The 18,465-nt window shown below is 49.1% G+C and overlaps 1 protein-coding gene and 1 pseudogene across 4 annotated transcripts; both read left to right on the top strand.

Annotated features, from left to right (window-relative positions):
- Nucleotides 1–547: 547 nt before the first annotated feature.
- Nucleotides 548–17,159, top strand: SF3B2 (splicing factor 3b subunit 2). Of its 4 annotated transcripts, none has more exons than XM_024255127.2 (22): nt 548–787; nt 943–989; nt 1,297–1,374; nt 3,353–3,592; nt 3,815–3,862; nt 5,103–5,220; nt 5,531–5,640; nt 6,316–6,412; nt 6,576–6,667; nt 7,092–7,307; nt 7,464–7,601; nt 7,778–7,858; nt 8,051–8,278; nt 8,852–9,001; nt 9,947–10,036; nt 10,149–10,256; nt 11,267–11,374; nt 11,662–11,804; nt 11,890–11,991; nt 16,214–16,313; nt 16,416–16,601; nt 16,941–17,159. In XM_024255127.2, the coding sequence occupies exons 1-22, from the start codon at nt 655–657 to the stop codon at nt 17,010–17,012; spliced, it is 2,685 nt and encodes an 894-aa protein (XP_024110895.1). In that variant the 5' UTR covers nt 548–654; the 3' UTR covers nt 17,013–17,159. The 4 variants fall into 4 exon arrangements, with proteins under 4 accessions (XP_024110895.1, XP_024110893.1, XP_024110894.1 ...); XM_024255125.2 differs by having other exon boundaries at nt 3,812–3,862; XM_024255126.3 differs by having other exon boundaries at nt 564–787; nt 3,812–3,862; nt 5,534–5,640.
- LOC112135671 (small nucleolar RNA U13) lies at nt 1,414–1,498 on the top strand (annotated as a pseudogene).
- Nucleotides 17,160–18,465: the final 1,306 nt, after the last annotated feature.

The raw sequence follows: 18,465 nt of genomic DNA, 5'->3' as shown, positions 1-18,465 counted from the left end.
GGAAGGTGGAAAAGGGGGCTTTAGTGTCGCCCTTCCCCCAGGTCGGCAGCTGGAGCTCAGCCCGGGCAGGCCCGCTCCTCTCCCGGCTCGGATCCCCTTTCAGCCCATTCATCCGGGCCTGGGCCGGGGGTGGGCGGGCAGACAATCAGACACTGTTTTATCCCAGGCATCGGCTCCAGCCTCCCGCTTGGCGCCCGCAACGCGGGGCCGCCGGGGAAATGAGTCTCTCGGGATTCCCTGGGAGCGTAAGCGTCCGAGGCTCTGACCGGCCGGGCCGGAAAGCTTGAGAGCCTTCGCTCCCGCAGGTGAGGTGCAGAAAACCCTCCCTCGGGGCACTGCCAGCCCTCCTCGCAGCCCCGCCCTCCGGCCCGCTGCCGGCCTTCCGGGCGGTAGCCAGGAGCGGAGCCCGCAAAGACCCAGACCTGCGCACTACAACTCCCAAGAGGCCTCGCGACCAGACCGCCGACGGGCCACTGGAGAACGGTGCGTCTGCGGCGAATCCCGTCGCCCAGCGCACTGCAGCGGGTGGGCCTCAGTGCGCGTCGCCTCCCAACCAGAGAGGACGTGGCTTACGGCGCCGCCGGAAGTTCCGGAAAGTGGGCCTTGAGGCTGGCCCGAGCTTCCGGGTTGGTCGCGCGCTTTCCTGCAGCTAAGATGGCGACGGAGCATCCCGAGCCTCCCAAAGCGGAATTGCAGCTGCCGCCGCCGCCACCTCCGGGCCACTATGGCGCCTGGGCTGCCCAGGAGCTTCAGGCCAAGTTGGCAGAGATCGGAGCTCCGATCCAGGGTGAGGAACACAGAAAGTCGAGGGGCCTTTACGGGCCTGCGGAGAAGCGGAACCTGGTTACCCGGGAGACCCGGGCGCGAGGGGCGGAGGCGGGCCGCTGGGGCCTGACCTGGCCGGGCTGGCCTGCCCCGTTGATCGTGTACTTTGCCCTGCAGGTAATCGCGAGGAGCTGGTGGAGCGGCTGCAGACCTACACCCGCCAGGTAGGTGTTGGCGGCGGGACGTCAGGATAGGCCGAGCTTCTCCAGGAGACCTTATATACCCCATCACAGCTCGGTCTTCATTCTTTCTTTATCTCGGCACAGCAAGGCGGAGGCTTGCCCTTTTTGGCTTGTTCTTGCCTTTGCCAGCTTAGTTGTAATTTCTTGTATCCCTCTTGGTCCTCTTCAGTGACCAGCCAGGGCGCTGGCAGACAGGCACTGGGTACGTTTTGTTGAATGAATTGGGAGCGAACGTCGTTGAGTGAAACAGCTAGTTTTGGACTGACCTAGAGTCCTTTCTCTTTTTCAGACTGGCATCGTGCTGAATCGGCCGGTTTTGAGAGGGGAAGATGGGGACAAAGCCGCTCCACCTCCCATGTCAGCACAGGTAGGGAGGTTCTTCCATTTTTTAAGATTCCATCTGCTGATCCTTTTGTAGTTCATAAGCATGATGATTGGGTGTTCACGTGCATGTGTGAGATGTGACACCCTTGCACATTACTTGCCTGACCTGAGTGGGGAAAAAAAAAGATTCCATATGTTCAGGGTAGCCCTTTTCTCACTTGCAGTGTTGGTCAGGGAGGTACTGCCATGACAGAATTGTGAGCTCTTCAGTTCTCTCTTTGATGCTGATACTTGCCTCCTTTTCCACTGTCTGCTTCTCCAAAAGCAGCTTGTGGCCGGGTGCAGTGGCGCATGCCTCCTGTAATCCCACCACTTCGGGATGCTTAGATGGGAGGATCGCTTGAAGCCAGGAGTTCGAGACCAGCCTGGGCAACATAGTGAGACTCTGTTACTACAAAAAAATTTTAAAAATTAGCTGGGCACGGTGGCACGCGCCTATAAAGTCCCTATAAAGAGGCTCAAGGATTGCTTGAGCCCTGGGGTTGGAGGCTGCAGTGAGCTCTGGTTGTGCCACTGTACTCCATGTACTCCATCCTGGGTGACAGAATGAGACTTTGCTTCTTTAAAAAAAAAAAAATGGGGGGGTGATGGGGGAGGGGCTGGGAGAGTGTCAGAAAAAATAGCTAATGCATGCCAGGCTTAATACTTAGGCAGTGGGTTGATAGGTGCAGCAAACCACCATGACACACATTTGCCTATGTAACGAACCTGCACATACTGCACATGTACCCCAAAACTTAGAATAAAATAAAATTAAACCAAAAAATAGGAAAAAAAAAAAAAAAAGAGGCAGGGCATGGTGGCTCATGTCTGTAATCCCAGCACTTTGGGAGGCCAAGGCGAGTGGATTGCCTGCGGTCAGGAGTTTGAAACCAGCCTGGCCAACATGGTGAAACTCTCTCTACTAAAAATACAAAAATTAGCTGGGCGTGGTAGCACATGTCTGTAATCCCAGCTACTTGGGAGGCTGAGGCAGGAGAATCACTTGAACCCAGGAGGTGGACGGTGCAGTGAGCTGAGATCAAGCCACTGCACTCCAGCCTGGGCAATAGAGCGAGACTGTCTCAAAAAAAAAAAAAAAAAAAAAGGCAGGGCATGGTGGCTCATGCCTGTAATCCCAGCACTTTGGGAGGCTGAGGTGGGCGATCACTTGAGGTCATGAGTTTGAGACCAACCTGGCCAACATGGTGAAACCTCATCTCTACTAAAAATACAAAAATTAGCCAGGCATGGTGGCAGGTGCCTGTAATCCCAGCTACTTGGGAGGCTGAGGCACGAGAATTGCTTGAACCTGGAAAGCGGAGGTTGCAGTGAGCTGAGATTGCACCATTGCACTCCAGCCTGGGTGACAGAGTGAGACTCTTGTCTCAAAAAAAAAAATACAGCTTGAATACAAGCAAGCCTGACTTGTCCTTACCCAGCTGGAAGCAATCACCCTCTTCTTTGCCTGCCCCAGGCACGGTTCCCATGTTCTTTTGTGTGACATCGAGGGCTCCCTGATTTGATTTCATACCCCTTGCGTTTAGTAGTCATTGGGGTTTGCATGCCTTGATACAGTGGTTCCTGTTTATTTAAGTCCTCTCAATTTCCATGTTCCTTCTCATCCAGGATTTGCCTCATTTTTTCTAAAGCAGTGGCTCTGACCTGGCATCTACTGATCTCTGTGTGTAGGATGAGGAGTCCCTAGATGGCCTCAGAGGCGTCTTTGAGTCTCCTAGAATTGTATACAGAATCTGTATTCAGGATATCTTTCTGGAGAGAGTGGATAGCTTCCTTTGGTTGGTGCCGGAAGTTAACATTCTCATATCTTTATAGGGCTGTGGAGCATTCTCTCTTATGGAGTGGTAACTGTGTATCATTTGACTTAGAATTCCAGCTCCTGACTCAAAGTAGATCCCCCAGATATTTGCAGAATGAGTAGATAAACTCTTCCTAGTTTTATGATCATATTTTCTCCACAGCTCCCTGGAATTCCCATGCCACCACCACCTTTGGGACTCCCTCCTCTGCAGCCTCCTCCGCCACCCCCACCACCTCCACCAGGCCTTGGCCTTGGCTTTCCTATGGCCCACCCACCAAATTTGGGGCCCCCGCCGCCTCTCCGTGTGGGTGAGCCAGTGGCACTGTCAGAGGAGGAGCGGCTGAAGTTGGCTCAGCAGCAGGCGGCATTGCTGATGCAGCAGGAGGAGCGTGCCAAGCAGGTAGGGCAGGTGGAAGCCCTGGCCTTGGACTTATTGGGTCCCTGAAGGGGCAGTGGAGCATTAGAAAAAGCTGGGTCCTAGAACTAAGGCTTCTGGGAAGGTCGGGACTAAAGATTGGAACATGGGCCCTTGACTGGAAGAGGATCTCGAGAAGCAAGAGTTGTGGCAGATTGGCCTGTTGGGTATTGGTGCTGGTATGAACTTGTTTTCTTTTTTAAGCAGGGAGATCATTCGCTGAAGGAACATGAGCTCTTGGAGCAGCAGAAGCGGGTAATACCCCTCCCCCTAACCTTTGACCTCCTGGTCCAATTCGTTGGCTGTCATTTATAGTGCTTAGAGTGCACCATTCAAGTTTTCCCTGGAGGCTACTTTGTTCTCAGCTAAGTTCTAGTATCTTCCAAAGCTTTCAATTTTTCTTGAAGTTCAGGAATTGACAAACTATGACCTGTGGCCTGCATGTGTGTGGCCTGTGAGCTAAAAATAACTTTAAAATTTTTTAAGGGTTATAAGAAAACCCAAACCAAAAATATGTACCAGAGTCTGTACAGCAACCCATAAAACCTAAAATACTTACCTTCTGACCTATTACAAAAAGAGCATGCTGACCTCTGCTTGCCTTACGTGACATCATTCTAGATAAGACTCTGGGTAATTGAGTTATTTGTATTGGATTTAGACAGAATAGGACTATAAGTCTGGGAATGTTATATGTTTGGCCCCAGAGGTGCATTGCATCAGTCATTACCCCGTGGGTTACTCAGGAGTATTAAAAAGTAAGTGTTAAAAAGCAACAAGTATGAGCTGGGTGCCGTGGCTCACACCTGTAATCCTAGCACTTTGGGAGGCTGAGGTGGGCAAATCGCTTGAGCTCAGGAGTTCGAGACCAGCCTGGCCAACATGATGAAACCCTGTCTCTCTTAGAAATACAAAAATTAGCCAGGTGTGACGGCGCATGCCTGTAGTCCCAGCTACTTGGGAGGCTGAGGTGGGAGGATGGCTTGAGCCGGGGGGGCAGAGGTTGCAGTGACCTGAGATCATGCCACTGCACTCCAGCCTACGCAACAGAGCCAGACCCTGTCTCAAAAAAAAAAAAAAAGCCACAAGTCTGGACCTGTGGATAAAGTATTGTCTTTGCCCAGATTGTGCTGGATCTTGAGGGGTAGATATAAGAAAAGAGCTCAAAAGTTTCTTCTGTATAATTTAATCTTTTGGGGAAGAAAACTCTGAAAAGTAGAAGGCACTGTTTGGCGCAATATGAAATTCTCTGCTAGGAACCAGAAGTTTCCTGGGGTTTTCCTTGGTGTTATTTCTAGGGATTTTCCATTGTGATGAGAGGGCTCCTCCGTTTGGATTAGTAGCCTGGAAGTGTGGGGGTGGAGGGGATGTCAGCACCCAAGTGGTTCGTGATTGTTCTCCTTGGGCCCATTACCTGGCTGAAAGAATGCATTTGCCAGGGGCTGCCTGCCAAACGTGTTTTCAGGCAGTGTCTACTCCCACTTCCCTCCTGTAGGCAGCTGTGTTACTGGAGCAGGAACGACAGCAGGAGATTGCCAAGATGGGCACCCCAGTCCCTCGGCCCCCACAAGACATGGGCCAAATTGGTGTGCGCACTCCTCTTGGTCCTCGAGGTGAGACCCTGGAACTGAGGGGAAGGGCAAGGAAGGTGATTTAGACATTTTAAAAAAGACTTTTAAAGTATCTATCACATTTTAAAAGGGCATATATAGTAAATATATAGTTTAATGGTTTTCTACACACTGAACACACCCGTACAACCAGCACCTGGACCATGATCCAAAACATTACCAGCATTCCAAAAGCCACGCCACGTGCGCTCCTACCCTGCAGGTTTACCATCACCCTTTCAGCAAGAGAGGTAATTTTTTACGTGAGTGTTTTGCCTCTTCTGACATTGGATTTCTTTTTCCCGTCTCTCAGTAGCCGCTCCAGTGGGCCCAGTGGGCCCCACTCCTACAGTTTTGCCCATGGGAGCCCCTGTTCCCCGGCCTCGTGGTCCCCCACCGCCCCCTGGAGAGGAGAACAGAGAGGTGAGACTGATGATTTATTCCTAGGGATAAGAGAGTGGTAGTTTAGGAGGGGACTATTTTTGGATTTTTGGAGAAAGGTTCTCTGAGAAGATGGGGGCACTTAAGTTCTTGGGGGTAGTGGGGAGCCCTACTTATTTAAACTAAGGGTATGACAGAGGGATTGGGGAGAGATTACTGAGTCAGAGTCTTGGGGTCCCTTTGAGGAACACTAAACCTCACTGAGCTCAGTTGGTGTTGCCCACTCTCTGCTGCTTACATCACCTGGGCAGCAGCCTTTCTAGTCCAAGAGGTGGAAGTTGGTGGAAAAAGGGCACTGTGGGCCAGGCGCGGTGGCTCACACCTGTAATCCCAGCACTTTGGGAGGCTGAGGCAGGCGGATCACCTGAGGTCAGGAGTTCTAGACCAGCCTTAACATGCAGAAACCCCGTCTCTACTAAAAATACAAAATTAGCCGGGCGTGGTGGTGCATGCCTGTAATCCCAGCTACTGGGGAGGCTGAGGCAGGAGAATTGCTTGAACCTGGGAGGCGGAGGTTGCGGTGAGCCGAGATCACGTCACTGCACTCCAGCCTGGGCAACAAGAGCGAAACTCCATCTCAACAAAAAAAAAAAAAAAAAAAAAAAGAAAAAAAAAGGGCCCTGTGATTTGCCTTCTCTGACTGGTTGTCTCTGGCAGATGGATGACCCCTCTGTGGGCCCCAAGATCCCCCAGGCTTTGGAGAAGATCCTGCAGCTGAAGGAGAGCCGCCAGGAAGAGATGAATTCTCAGCAGGGTGAGTGCCAGGTGTTCTGATGCTGTAGCCACAGAACCTGGAGAGGCTGAGCTGAGTCCTCATCCCTCTGTCCGTCTCCCTGGCTCTTGGTAAAGGCAGGTTACTGTGAACGAGTGCAGGGCAGTGGCACTGTGAAGACTCATCACCACCTTCTTCCTTACAGAGGAAGAGGAAATGGAAACAGATGCTCGCTCGTCCCTGGGCCAGTCAGCGTCAGAGACTGAGGAGGACACAGTGTCTGTATCTAAAAAGGAGGTAGGGATTGGAGCTGAGTCTGGAAGGAAAGGCAGGAGATGGGACTTGGGTACAGAAATAACACAATTTGTAAGTGTTCAGTAAGTAATAGCTTCTGTTTTGTGCCAATTTCCGCCCTCAGCATCTTATAGATATTTTTCATTTAATTGCTTTGAGTTCCAAGTACTATGCGTGCCTACATTTTACAGCTGAAAAAGCAGAGGTTCTGAGACGCACAGTAATTTACCTAAAGGCACACAGCTTGTGAGTGGCAGAACTTTGGAGTCTGACTCCAAGGCCCCTTTGCAGCTACTTCATGAGATGGCCTCCTTGGGAAAAGCCTGACTGTTGAACTGTGGGGGAGAGTTGGGGAGGAGTTTAGGGGTTGGGGTGCTGGCACAGTGCTTGGATTCCCTGACCTAGCTGGTTTTCCTCCTCTTGACAGAAAAACCGGAAGCGTAGGAACCGAAAGAAGAAGAAAAAGCCCCAGCGGGTGCGAGGGGTGTCCTCTGAGAGCTCTGGGGACCGGGAGAAAGACTCAACCCGGTCCCGTGGCTCTGATTCCCCAGCAGCTGATGTTGAGATTGAGTATGTGACTGAAGAACCTGAAATTTACGAGCCCAACTTTATCTTCTTTAAGAGGATCTTTGAAGCTTTTAAGGTACGAGGAGAGCACACTAGGAAGGGGCAGTGCCAAACAGGGAAGGGGCTCAGAGGTGGGTGAGAGGCAGCGGTGAACAGGCATCTTTTTAGTGCTGGCCTTAGGAACTGGGAAGGGGCTCAGAGGGCAGGGGTTTCACCTTGTCTGCCTCCTCAGCTCACTGATGATGTGAAGAAGGAGAAAGAGAAGGAGCCAGAGAAACTCGACAAACTGGAGAACTCTGCAGCCCCCAAGAAGAAGGGATTTGAAGAGGAGCACAAGGACAGTGATGATGACAGCAGTGATGACGAGCAGGTCAGGCCCAGCCCTCCTGGTGGGAAGCAGGGACTCTGGGCACAGGTGGCTGAGATGCATCCAGAGAGGGACCATGGTGAACTCTTGCAGAGCTTTGGTGGCTTAAGGTTGGGGTGGGTTGGGCAGTTTCATTCACATCTGAGTCCTGCTTAAAAGAGCTGATTGTTCCGTTCTAGGAAAAGAAGCCAGAAGCCCCCAAGCTGTCCAAGAAGAAGTTGCGCCGAATGAACCGCTTCACTGTGGCTGAACTCAAGCAGGTAAGACCTGAGAGGATCCTGCAGGCCCTGGAGCCCAGCTGGGAGACCACCTGGGGAGCCAGGGAGGTGAAAAGGAGTTCTTTGAAGGAGGTGTGGGTGATTTGAGTTTGGGTCCTTTGAGGAAGAAGAAGAAGAGCTTCAGAACTGAGAAGTCGGGGCTCTCGAGAACACGCATTACTATGTGTTTTCCAGCTGGTGGCTCGGCCCGATGTCGTGGAGATGCACGATGTGACAGCGCAGGACCCTAAGCTCTTGGTTCACCTCAAGGCCACTCGGAACTCGGTGCCTGTGCCACGCCACTGGTGTTTTAAGCGCAAATACCTGCAGGGCAAACGGGGCATTGAGAAGCCCCCCTTCGAGTTGCCAGACTTCATCAAACGCACAGGCATTCAGGAGATGCGAGAGGCCCTGCAGGAGAAGGTGAGGGCCCGGCAGGGCTCAGACCTGCCCTCGGGTGTCCCCATCCTTCATTAGCAGTGTGCTTCAAAATGGGAATCTGGTTTGAAACCCACCTACCACCTACTTGTTACTTGTCTAATTATCCTTTTGTTTTCCTCCTCTGCTCTTCCTCCCCTCTGCCTTCACTTTGCCAGCTCACCTGGTGACTCCTTTCTCAGATGTACTTTGTGGCTAGAGATTCATGGTGGTTGTGTAACTTCTTAATTTTAAAGCTTTTAGTTAAATGCTTTGAATTAAGGAGGTAGAAAAGAACACGGGGAAGTCTCTGCTTTCCAGAGAACTGATGAGATTCATCTCTTGATGAGATGGTTTAAAAACTAGTTATTGGTATACACAGCTGAGGCTGATATTGTATAGTCTGTTTTGTTCAGTATGGATTGTGTAATTTTGAAACGTTTGAGCAGGAAGGATTTTGGTGACTTGCAGGGTGAGATAATTGAGGCTTCCCATGATCGCTTTTGGAGTTGGGAGCTGGATTCTCTACATGAATTTGGTGAGTACTTGTTAAGGCTTGTCTTCTGCCATTCTCCACAGGAAGAACAGAAGACCATGAAGTCAAAAATGCGAGAGAAAGTTCGACCTAAGATGGGCAAAATTGACATCGACTACCAGAAACTGCATGATGCCTTCTTCAAGTGGCAGACCAAGCCAAAGCTGACCATCCATGGGGACCTGTACTATGAGGTTCGGGAGGGGGGCTGGGAGAGGTCAGGCTGGGCCTTGGGGTTGAGACTGTCTAGGGCTTTTTTTTTTTTTTTAAAAAGATGGAGTTTCGCCCTGTTATCCAGGCTGGAGTGCAGTGGTGTGATCTCGGCTCACTGTAACCTCTGCCTCGTGGGCTCAAGCAGTCCTCCCATCTCAGCCCCCTGAGTAGCTGGGACCACAGGCACACCACACCCGGCTAATTTTTTGTATCTTTGGTAGAGACAGGGTTTCGCTATGTTGCCCAGGCTAGTCTCGAACTCCTGAGCTCAAGTGATCCACCCGCCTCAGCCTCCCAAAGTGCTAGGTTTATAGCCATGAACCACCACACCTGGCCAAGGAGGGCTTTTGAAGCAACTACGATAGTTCCTCAGCCTTAGAATTGCCAATTGACTATCCTCGGATGAGATGGAATTTAAAAATGAGGTTCTATTTGGAGGAGAGATGTAGACCTGGTGGCTTCTTTCCCTGATAGACTCTTCGTATCCTGTCTTAGAAATGATAATAGTTTGTGGTAGGTGGTTTACGGATGGAGGGGCCAAGGGGCAGATGCTTTTAGGAAACTTTTAATATTGGGGGTGGTAGAGAAATTGGTGTTTTTTTCTGATCCTTGAAATCGTAGTCACCATGATGTCATGGAATTTATGAGGTGGAAGAATTTTGCAGATTATCCCATCGAGTGCCCTCATTTTACAGATGAGGAGGCAGGTCCTAACGCTGGCCGTGTTCTCATAGTGGGTTATTGACAGCACTGTGAGTCTGGCCTGGTTTTTATTCCTTCCCCCACTTTGGCCAGGGAAAGAAGTGATGAGAATCAGAGTGGGAGCCAGGTAGCCCTCACTGGGATTTTATATCTGATGTGGGTTAGGATTGTGCTCCCACTGAGTGTCTGGGTCTACAGTGTAGCATGCTCTGCTTTTCCCTCAGGGGAAGGAGTTCGAGACACGACTGAAGGAGAAGAAGCCAGGAGATCTGTCTGATGAGCTAAGGATTTCCTTGGGGATGCCAGTAGGACCAGTGAGTGTCAGTTAGCTGTCTGGGGAAGCAGCGAAGAGGGTGGGGATTGGAGCGGAAGGCAGAGACAGGGATAGGGTTTGGCAGATGGTATCCTGTTCTCTTTTTCCTGCAGAATGCCCACAAGGTCCCTCCCCCATGGCTGATTGCCATGCAGCGATACGGACCACCCCCATCGTATCCCAACCTGAAAATCCCTGGGCTGAACTCGCCCATCCCTGAGGTGAGCATTGTCCTTTCGTTCATTCTTGGCCGTTTCTGCTTTTGAACTGGAAGGTAATTTTTTTGTTTTCCTTCTCTAACTCCACCATGTGTCTCTTTGTTTACTTAAAAAATATTTTATTGACACATAATATTTGTCATATACCATGTGTATGTGTAGAAAAACAAGTAATGGTTTTTGCTTTTTTAAAAAACTGACATGCTCATCATAAAATATTCAGTCAGAATTGACAAGTACAAAGATGAAAGCAAGTCACAATTTTACCACTCAGAAATAGCCAAATTCACTATTTGGTGAATGTGTTTCCAGATGTGTCTCTGAATATTAAGAATGACCAGAGAGAAATAATTTTATCTCAGCCAGATGTGGTGTCTCAACACCGGTAATCCCAGCACTTTGGGAGGCTGAGGTGGGAGGATCCCTTGGGGCCAGGGGTTTAAGACTAGCCTGGGCAACATAGTGAAACCGCACCTCTACTTTAAAAAAAAAAAAAATAATAATTTTTTTTTTTAGCTTCACTTCAGTCTATCAGAAATAATTTTATCTCAAGAATGTCTTCAAATTAATTCTTATTTTAAAATAAGCATTAAAAAAATTGACAGATAAGAGTCATTAAAGTAAAAAAGTAGTATTGTTAAACTTTAGGTAGAAATTTCTGCACCTTAAGAGAAATAGATTCTGAACAAGCTAGCTTTCCAAAGTTAGGAAAACTCAATAAGAAATTGAAGCCATGTTTTCAATGTACATATTTTGGTTTCAGACAGCAAAGACTCTGCCATGACAGAAGTTATTAGCATGCTTTCTGCCTCCTGTCTTCTTATCCTGTTGCCTCCAGATTTTAGTTGTTTATTAATTTTGGTTTCTAATGCTTCATAACATTTAATTTTATTCTGCAGTCATAATTTCCGGAGTTCCCAAGTATTAGCTCTGTACTTTTGAGTGTGCCTTTTCTCTAGGGCTTCGGAATTTTGCAGCTAAGGAGTGAACTGATTGTGCTCACTGTCTTGCAGAGCTGTTCCTTTGGGTACCATGCTGGTGGCTGGGGCAAACCTCCAGTGGATGAGACTGGGAAACCGCTCTATGGGGACGTGTTTGGAACCAATGCTGCTGAATTTCAGGTATGGGTCATGTACTGGCGATCTTGGTTTTACTTAATGTCATGAAGGTTAGATTGTTGGTTTATAGCTTCATTATCAGGGAGTTGTGTGTTCTGACACAGCAGAGCCTGGAAAAGGGCATACATTTTCTTGAGATGTTAATGTAAGCTCCTCACTAGAATTTGAGCTCTAGGTAGGTAGGGATTATTGTCTGTGTGTTGACTCTTACACCCCTTCAGCTTAAAACAGCCTGGCACATAATAGGTACTTAGAAAACATTTGTTGAATGATTAAGTGATCTCTTTCAGACCAAAACTGAGGAAGAAGAGATTGATCGGACCCCTTGGGGGGAACTGGAACCATCTGATGAAGAATCCTCAGAAGAAGAGGAAGAGGAGGAAAGTGATGAAGACAAACCAGATGAGACAGGCTTTATTACCCCTGCAGACAGGTGGGGGAAGCAGAGAATGCCTCTTGGAAGTGGCCTATCTTTGGGGGCCTTCTCTTTACTCCAGAGCTTGTTCCTGTCTTTGCAGTGGCCTCATCACTCCTGGAGGCTTCTCATCAGTGCCTGCTGGAATGGAGACCCCTGAACTCATTGAGCTGAGGAAGAAGAAGATTGAGGAGGCGATGGACGGGTAAGGGTACCAGACAGGGCTGAGAGGGGAGGACCTTCACTTCCCTTTGGCTGGCTGGCTGACTGTTGTTCCTTTCTCCCTCATCCCTTTTTAAACAATTATTGAACCAACTCTCTGCCAGGCACTACTCTAGGCAGTGAGGAATCAGCAGTTGAGGTAAACTGGTAATCAGAGAACAAGATACTTTCAGATGTAGATAAGGATATTGAAGCAGAGGAAACTGGGTAATGGGATGGGGTGGCAGGGAGGCCTTTGGGAAGGCCTCACTGGGGAGGTGGTGCTTGAACTGAGACCCGAATGAAAAAGCGCCAGCCACAGGATCATCTGGGTCAGAAGTAACAGTAAGTGCAAGCAAATGCAAAGGCCCTGAGACAGGGATGGGCTAGTATTTTGAAGCTCCATTTTTAGGTAGTTGAATGTGTAGTGTTGTTAGGTCTTCATGAATTGACCCCTTTATCATGAAATGACCCTCTCTTTATCCTTTCTGCTCTTTGTTCCCTTTTTCCTGTTTTTCTACCTTCTTTTGGATTACTTGAACAATTTTATGATTTCATTTTATCTCCAATGTTGGTTAATTAGCTGTTAAGTTTTTGCTTTGTTATTTTAGTGGCTGCTCTGGGGTTTATAGATCATGTCTTTATCAGGATCTACCTTCCCTTGATGTTACACTGCTTCCAGATAGTATTAAGAGCCATTATAGTATACTTCATTTCTCTCCTCCCAATTTTTGCACTATATGGTCATATATTCACTTTTACATATGTTATAAATCCTATACTATATAGTTATTATTTTTGTTTAAATGGTCAGTTATCTTTTAGGGAGGTTTAAATAAGAATCATGCATGAAGCCATGTAGTTACCATTTTTGTTTCTTTCATTTCTTTGTGTATATCCAGGTTTCTATCTGATATCATTTTTCCTCTGCCTGAAGGGCTTCCTTTAACGTTTCTTAAGTTAGGGGGCATGGTGGCTTATGCCTGTAATCTCAGTACTCTCAGTACTTTGGGAGAAGGCTGAGGTGGTAGGATTGCTAGAGTCCAGGAATTTGAGACCAGCCTGGGCAACATAGTGAGACCCTATTTCTACAAAATATTTAAAAAAATTTCTTGTATTGTGGGTCTGCTGGTTTTGAATTCGTTCTGCTTGAGTATTAAAAATTCTTTATTTGGCCTTCATTTTTGAAAGATCTTTGCCAGGTATAGGATTCTAGGTTGACAATTTTTTTTCTTTCAGTACTTTTTTTTTTCTTCTTTGAGATGGAATCTTGCTATGTCGCCCAGGCTGGAGTGTAGTGGTGTGATCTCGGCTCACTGTAACCTCCACCTCCTGGGTTCAAGCGATTCTCCTGTTTCAGCCTCCTGAGTAGCTGAGATTACATGTGCATGCCACCACACCCAGCTAATTTTTATATTTTTAGTAGGGATGGGGTTTTGCCATGTTGGCCAGGCTGGTCTCGAGCTCCTGGCTTCAAGTGATCTGCCTGCCTCGGCCTCCCAGCTTGTTGGGATTACAGGCATGAGCCACTGCATCAGCCTTCTTTCAGTACTTTTAAGATGTTACTCCAGTGTCTCCTTTCTTGCATTGTTTCCAGTGAGAAAACTGCTGTCATTCTTACTTTTGTTCCTGTATACATAATGTGTCATTTTTATTTGGCTGTTTTTAAGATTTTATCGCTAGTTCTAACAATTTGACTACAATGTGCCTTGGTGTAGTTTCTGAATGTTTCTTTGCTTGGGGTTTTTTAAGCATCTTAGATCTGGGTTTTTAGTTTTTATTAATTTGGGGAAAATTTTGGTCATGATTTCTGCAGATATTTTCTCTGTTCCCTTCTCTTTCCTTTGGGAACTCAAATTATTCCTCTATTAATGAAATAATAAATGAAAAAATAAATGAAGAGCTCACTGATGCTCTTCATTTTTAAAGAAATTCTTCTCTCTTTGTATTTCACTTTAGAAAATTTCTGTTGCTGTGTGTTCAAGTTTACTATTATTTTCTTCTGTAATTTCTGATCTAACAGCAATCCCATACAATATAATTCTCCTTTCTAGAAGTTTGATTTCGGGTCTTTTAAATCTATTCTTTCTCTCTTAACTTTTTGAACATGTGGAATGCAGTTTATAACAATATTTTATTTTTATTTTATTTTATGATGGAGTCTTGCCCTGTTGCCTAGGCTGGAGTGCAGTGGCGTGATCTTGGCTTACTGCAACCTCTGCTGCCCAGGTTCCAGCGATTCTTGTGCCGCAGCCTCCCAAGTAGCTGGGACTACAGGCGTGCGCCACCCAACCCAGCTAATTTTTTTATATTTTTAGTAGAGACAGGGTTTTACCATGTTGACCAGGCTGTTCTTGAACTCCTAACCTCAGGTGATCCGCCTGCCTCGGCCTCCCAAAGTGCTGGGATTACAGGCATGAGCCACCACACCTGGCTGTAACAACATTTTAATGTATTGTCTGCTAACTCTAACATCTGTGCCATTTCTGGGTTGACTGCCATTAGTTGATTCATTTTCCTCATTATGGATTGTATTTTCCTACTCTTTTGCACGCCTGGTAATTTTTTTTTCTTTTCCTTTCTTTTTTTTTTGAGAGAGGTTCTCACTGTGTTGCCCAGGCTGGTCTTGAACTTCTGGGCTCAAGCAATCATCCTGCCTCAGCTTCCCAAAGTGCTGGGATTACAAGTGTGAGCCACCAGGTCTGTCCAGTGCCTGGTAATTTTTTATTGAATGCTAGGCTTTGTGAAATTTACCTTGTTGGGTCCAAGATATTTTTGTATTCCTGTACATTTTCTTCAGCTCATTCAGGAATATCGTTATATGGAGATAGTTGGATCCTTTCAGGTCTTGTTTTTGGGGTTCTTGAGGCAGGACTGAAGCAGTCCTCCCCATTGTGAGGCACAAGTACCTGTGTACTCTACCCACCACCCTGTGAATCAGGAGGTTTTTCCGTCTGGCTAGTGGGAGTTGCACTATTCCCAGTTCCGAGTGAGCAGCAGGTGCTGTTACGAATCCTTTTGGGTGCTTCTTTCCCTGTCCTTGGTAGGCATGTGCTGCTTAGTACTCCTCTACATACTTGAGGACCTTCTGTAGGTCTCGAGTTCTCTCTCTGCTCTTTTCTCCAGTACTCTATCCTGTGAACTCCAGCTGCCTTGATCTCCCTGGACTTTCAGTTTCATCCTCCCAACTCATGGAGTCCTCAGGGCTCTCCATGAGTCTCCCCTCTGTTCTGTGGCCTGCAAACTCTCAGGTGCGGTATGCTGGGGCAGTTGAAGGGCTCATCGCGTTTGTTTCCTGTTTCGCAGGAATCACTGTGCTTTGTTGCCCCATGTGCAGTGTTTTGAAAACCACTGTTTCATATATTTTACCCATTTTTTGGTTGTTTTAGGCAGGAGGGTGTATGTGGTTCCTCTTGCTCCTTGTCAGGAAGCAGAAGTCTCAAGCTTTGCATATTCAAGGAAGAAAAATAAAGAAGGGTACTGTGGACAGAGTGTAGTGAGGAGGGCTTGGGTAAGGGACCAGGCTATGAACCCTTTAGGTCATGGTAAGGAGTTTGGATTTTATTCAGATAATGATCAGAAGCCTCAGAGGGTTTTGAGCAAAGGTCTGACAGGACCCGACATCCGTTTTAAGGCATTTTCTCTGGCTCCTGTGTGGAGAATAGATTGTCACTTCTTCCAGTGGGAGAGGTGGAGATGATGGGCATAGTCTGGGGTGATAGTGGTAGATTTGCTCTTGTTCCTAGTGTAATCCTTGAAATTAGTGGTGAAACTGGCTGTGGATGGCTCTTGCTTCGGAAGGCCTGGAAGTGTGAATTATGTACATGAGAACTCCAGGCATGACATTCTTCGGGTGGGAACTGTTGTCGCAAGCTCTCTCTTGCCAGCTTCTCTGTACCAAAGTTCTTTTGGAAACTTTGAGCCTCTCTGACCTTTTGACCCTTATGTGCATGTGGGAGTCCTGGTCTGTGATCCCCTGACTTGATTCAGGGGGCCCCTTAGCTCCATCTGTGTTCCCTGGAGTCAGCACTGTGCCACTCCCCACCCCCCCGCCCCGCCCCGCCCAATTCTTTTCTGTCATGGGCAGAACTGCAGAAGCTGCATCCTTGGGGAGCTCAGAACCTCTCCAAGGCGCTGAGTGGAGGTGCCACCTGTATCTTTTGTTTCCGATTCTGGAGACCCTTTTGTCCCTTCCTTTTTGGGCCTGATCCCATTGTCCTTCACAGAAGTGAGACACCTCAGCTCTTCACCGTGTTGCCAGAGAAGAGAACAGCTACTGTTGGAGGAGCCATGATGGGATCAACCCACATTTATGACATGTCTACGGTGAGTACTTGGAGGATACTGCTTTTGGAGGCTGAGAAAGGCAGCAGAAGCTAGGGCTTCTCTGACTCTTTGGAGATGACAGGGTCCTGGTCTCCTTCCCAGGTTATGAGCCGGAAGGGCCCGGCGCCTGAGCTGCAAGGTGTGGAAGTGGCGCTGGCGCCTGAAGAGTTGGAGCTGGATCCTATGGCCATGACCCAGAAGTATGAGGAGCATGTGCGGGAGCAGCAGGCTCAAGTAGAGAAGGAGGACTTCAGCGACATGGTGGCTGAGCATGCTGCCAAACAGAAGGTAGGCGCTTCCAGGGGTGCTGGGCTGGGTGAGAGCCAGGGACCCTGGCCTGCCGTTTTCAGTGGCGTGGTGCCCTCTAGTGGTGAGAGTGAGGGTGGCCTCTGCTTGCTCCCTGTGCTTCCTTAGATTTGGAAGTCTTAGAAATCCTCCAGTGGGCTGCCCTCTTTAAGGAAGATGAGGGGGAGGAACTCAGCCAAGTCTGAGAGGGAGCTCGAAGAGAATCCAGATTCAGCACCTTTCCCACAGACTTCTATGTCTATGTCAGGCTGCCCACCCTTGTTTTGGGGGTCTGGGGGTAGTTCAACCTGTTGTAACCTGTGTCTTTTTCTCCCTATACAGCAAAAGAAACGGAAAGCTCAGCCCCAGGACAGCCGTGGGGGCAGCAAGAAATATAAGGAGTTCAAGTTTTAGGTCCCCTCACACTGGCCCTTTTTTTGGCCCTACGTCCGGATGCCTGGGCTTCACACAAGAGCCACCTCTCCCGCAGTTCCCAAGGACTTGTCATTTCTTGTTCTTATTTTAGACCTGTTTTGTAAATAAAGCTGTTTCCCAAGGAAAGAGATGAATATTTAACACTCCTGAGCCTCCCTCATCTCCTTTTAGCCCCTTCTTGCAAAAGGACTAAAATAGCCTCTTTCTACAATCACTGGGCTGCCCCAGTAACCACGAACATAAACTGGGATTAGACGGCGCTTTTGACTGGTGGTGACGCCAACTCTGGGCTGAAATGTGTGTTTCACCACTGCCCTGCTTTGTAGGAAGGCTTGGGGGAAGTACCTCTAGGTCTGGTTTGACCTTACTACTTTGTCCTTGGGGAGTAAAAATAGCCAGATTAGCGCCCTAGCGCGGCGGAGGAAGTAACAGTGGGCTTGGTAAGTAGGCCAGGGCAGGCCTGCCCAACTGACCTTGTGACCAGAAGGTCAAGTCCTTACCTGTGCGATAACAGCTCAAAAGCTAAATTGTCTTGAGTCCATGTGAACCCTTGGGTTCCAGCAACACTAGTCGTTGGGATTTGGGGTTTGTGTGTGGGATGAGGGGACTTACTTTCTTCAGGTTGTAATCCCCTGGTCCTGAGCAGCCTTTCTGACAGACTAGAGCAGGCTGGATCACTGGCTCCCACGGGCATTTGCCAGCCTGTGGGGAGGGGAGTCATGCGCTGCTGTTGTACTACTGTTGGTGTTTAAGTGCACCAGTGGAGGCGCTCACTTGCTGGAGGGTTCAAGATGGTCTCGGGGTTGGTGGGGGTGGTGATCCAGATAGGACGTGGCAGCTGAGCTAGGCCTTAGGAGGAATGGAATTTTAGAAATTTGGTAAGCAACAAAGCACTGGCACTCTAAAGAGGGATTTGGGGGGTAGGGAAAGAAGAGGAAGGTTGGCTCCAGATGGGCCCCGGGATAGCTTGAGAATTCACTTATGCGAAGAACCTTCTGGACTCCAGGTCCCTGACCCCCGCTTGCCCTCGGGGCGGGAACTTCCCGGATCACAGGCACCCGCGGTGGCAGCGGGCCCCGGGTCTCCGCCGACCTCTCTGTTTGCCGGGGCCGCAGGACAGGGCTAGGTCGGCAGGCGGAGAGCTGGCTTCCCCGGGCAGACCCCCACCGCTGGCGGCGGGTTCCTCATTGGCTCCGAAGACCCGAGAGGCCGAGGCGCGCTCCCGCGGCAGCCCCCTCCCTGCAGGGACCGAGTCCCGGAAAAGCCGGGTTTCCGCTGGCGGGGCCGCGGCCGACCGTGGGCGGGGAAGGGAGGAGCAGGGGCGGACGGGCAGCGGATTTGAGGGCAGGACCCGTGGGCGCGCGCCGCTGCACGCAGGGCGCGAGCGCGCCCGGCCCGGCCCCTCCGCGCTGGGTGGGGCCGCGCGGGCCGG

This window comes from Pongo abelii, chromosome 9, assembly GCF_028885655.2.
Source record: "Pongo abelii isolate AG06213 chromosome 9, NHGRI_mPonAbe1-v2.0_pri, whole genome shotgun sequence".
Classification (NCBI taxonomy): Eukaryota; Metazoa; Chordata; class Mammalia; order Primates; family Hominidae; genus Pongo; species Pongo abelii.
This window is presented reverse-complemented; position numbering and strand designations above follow the sequence as displayed.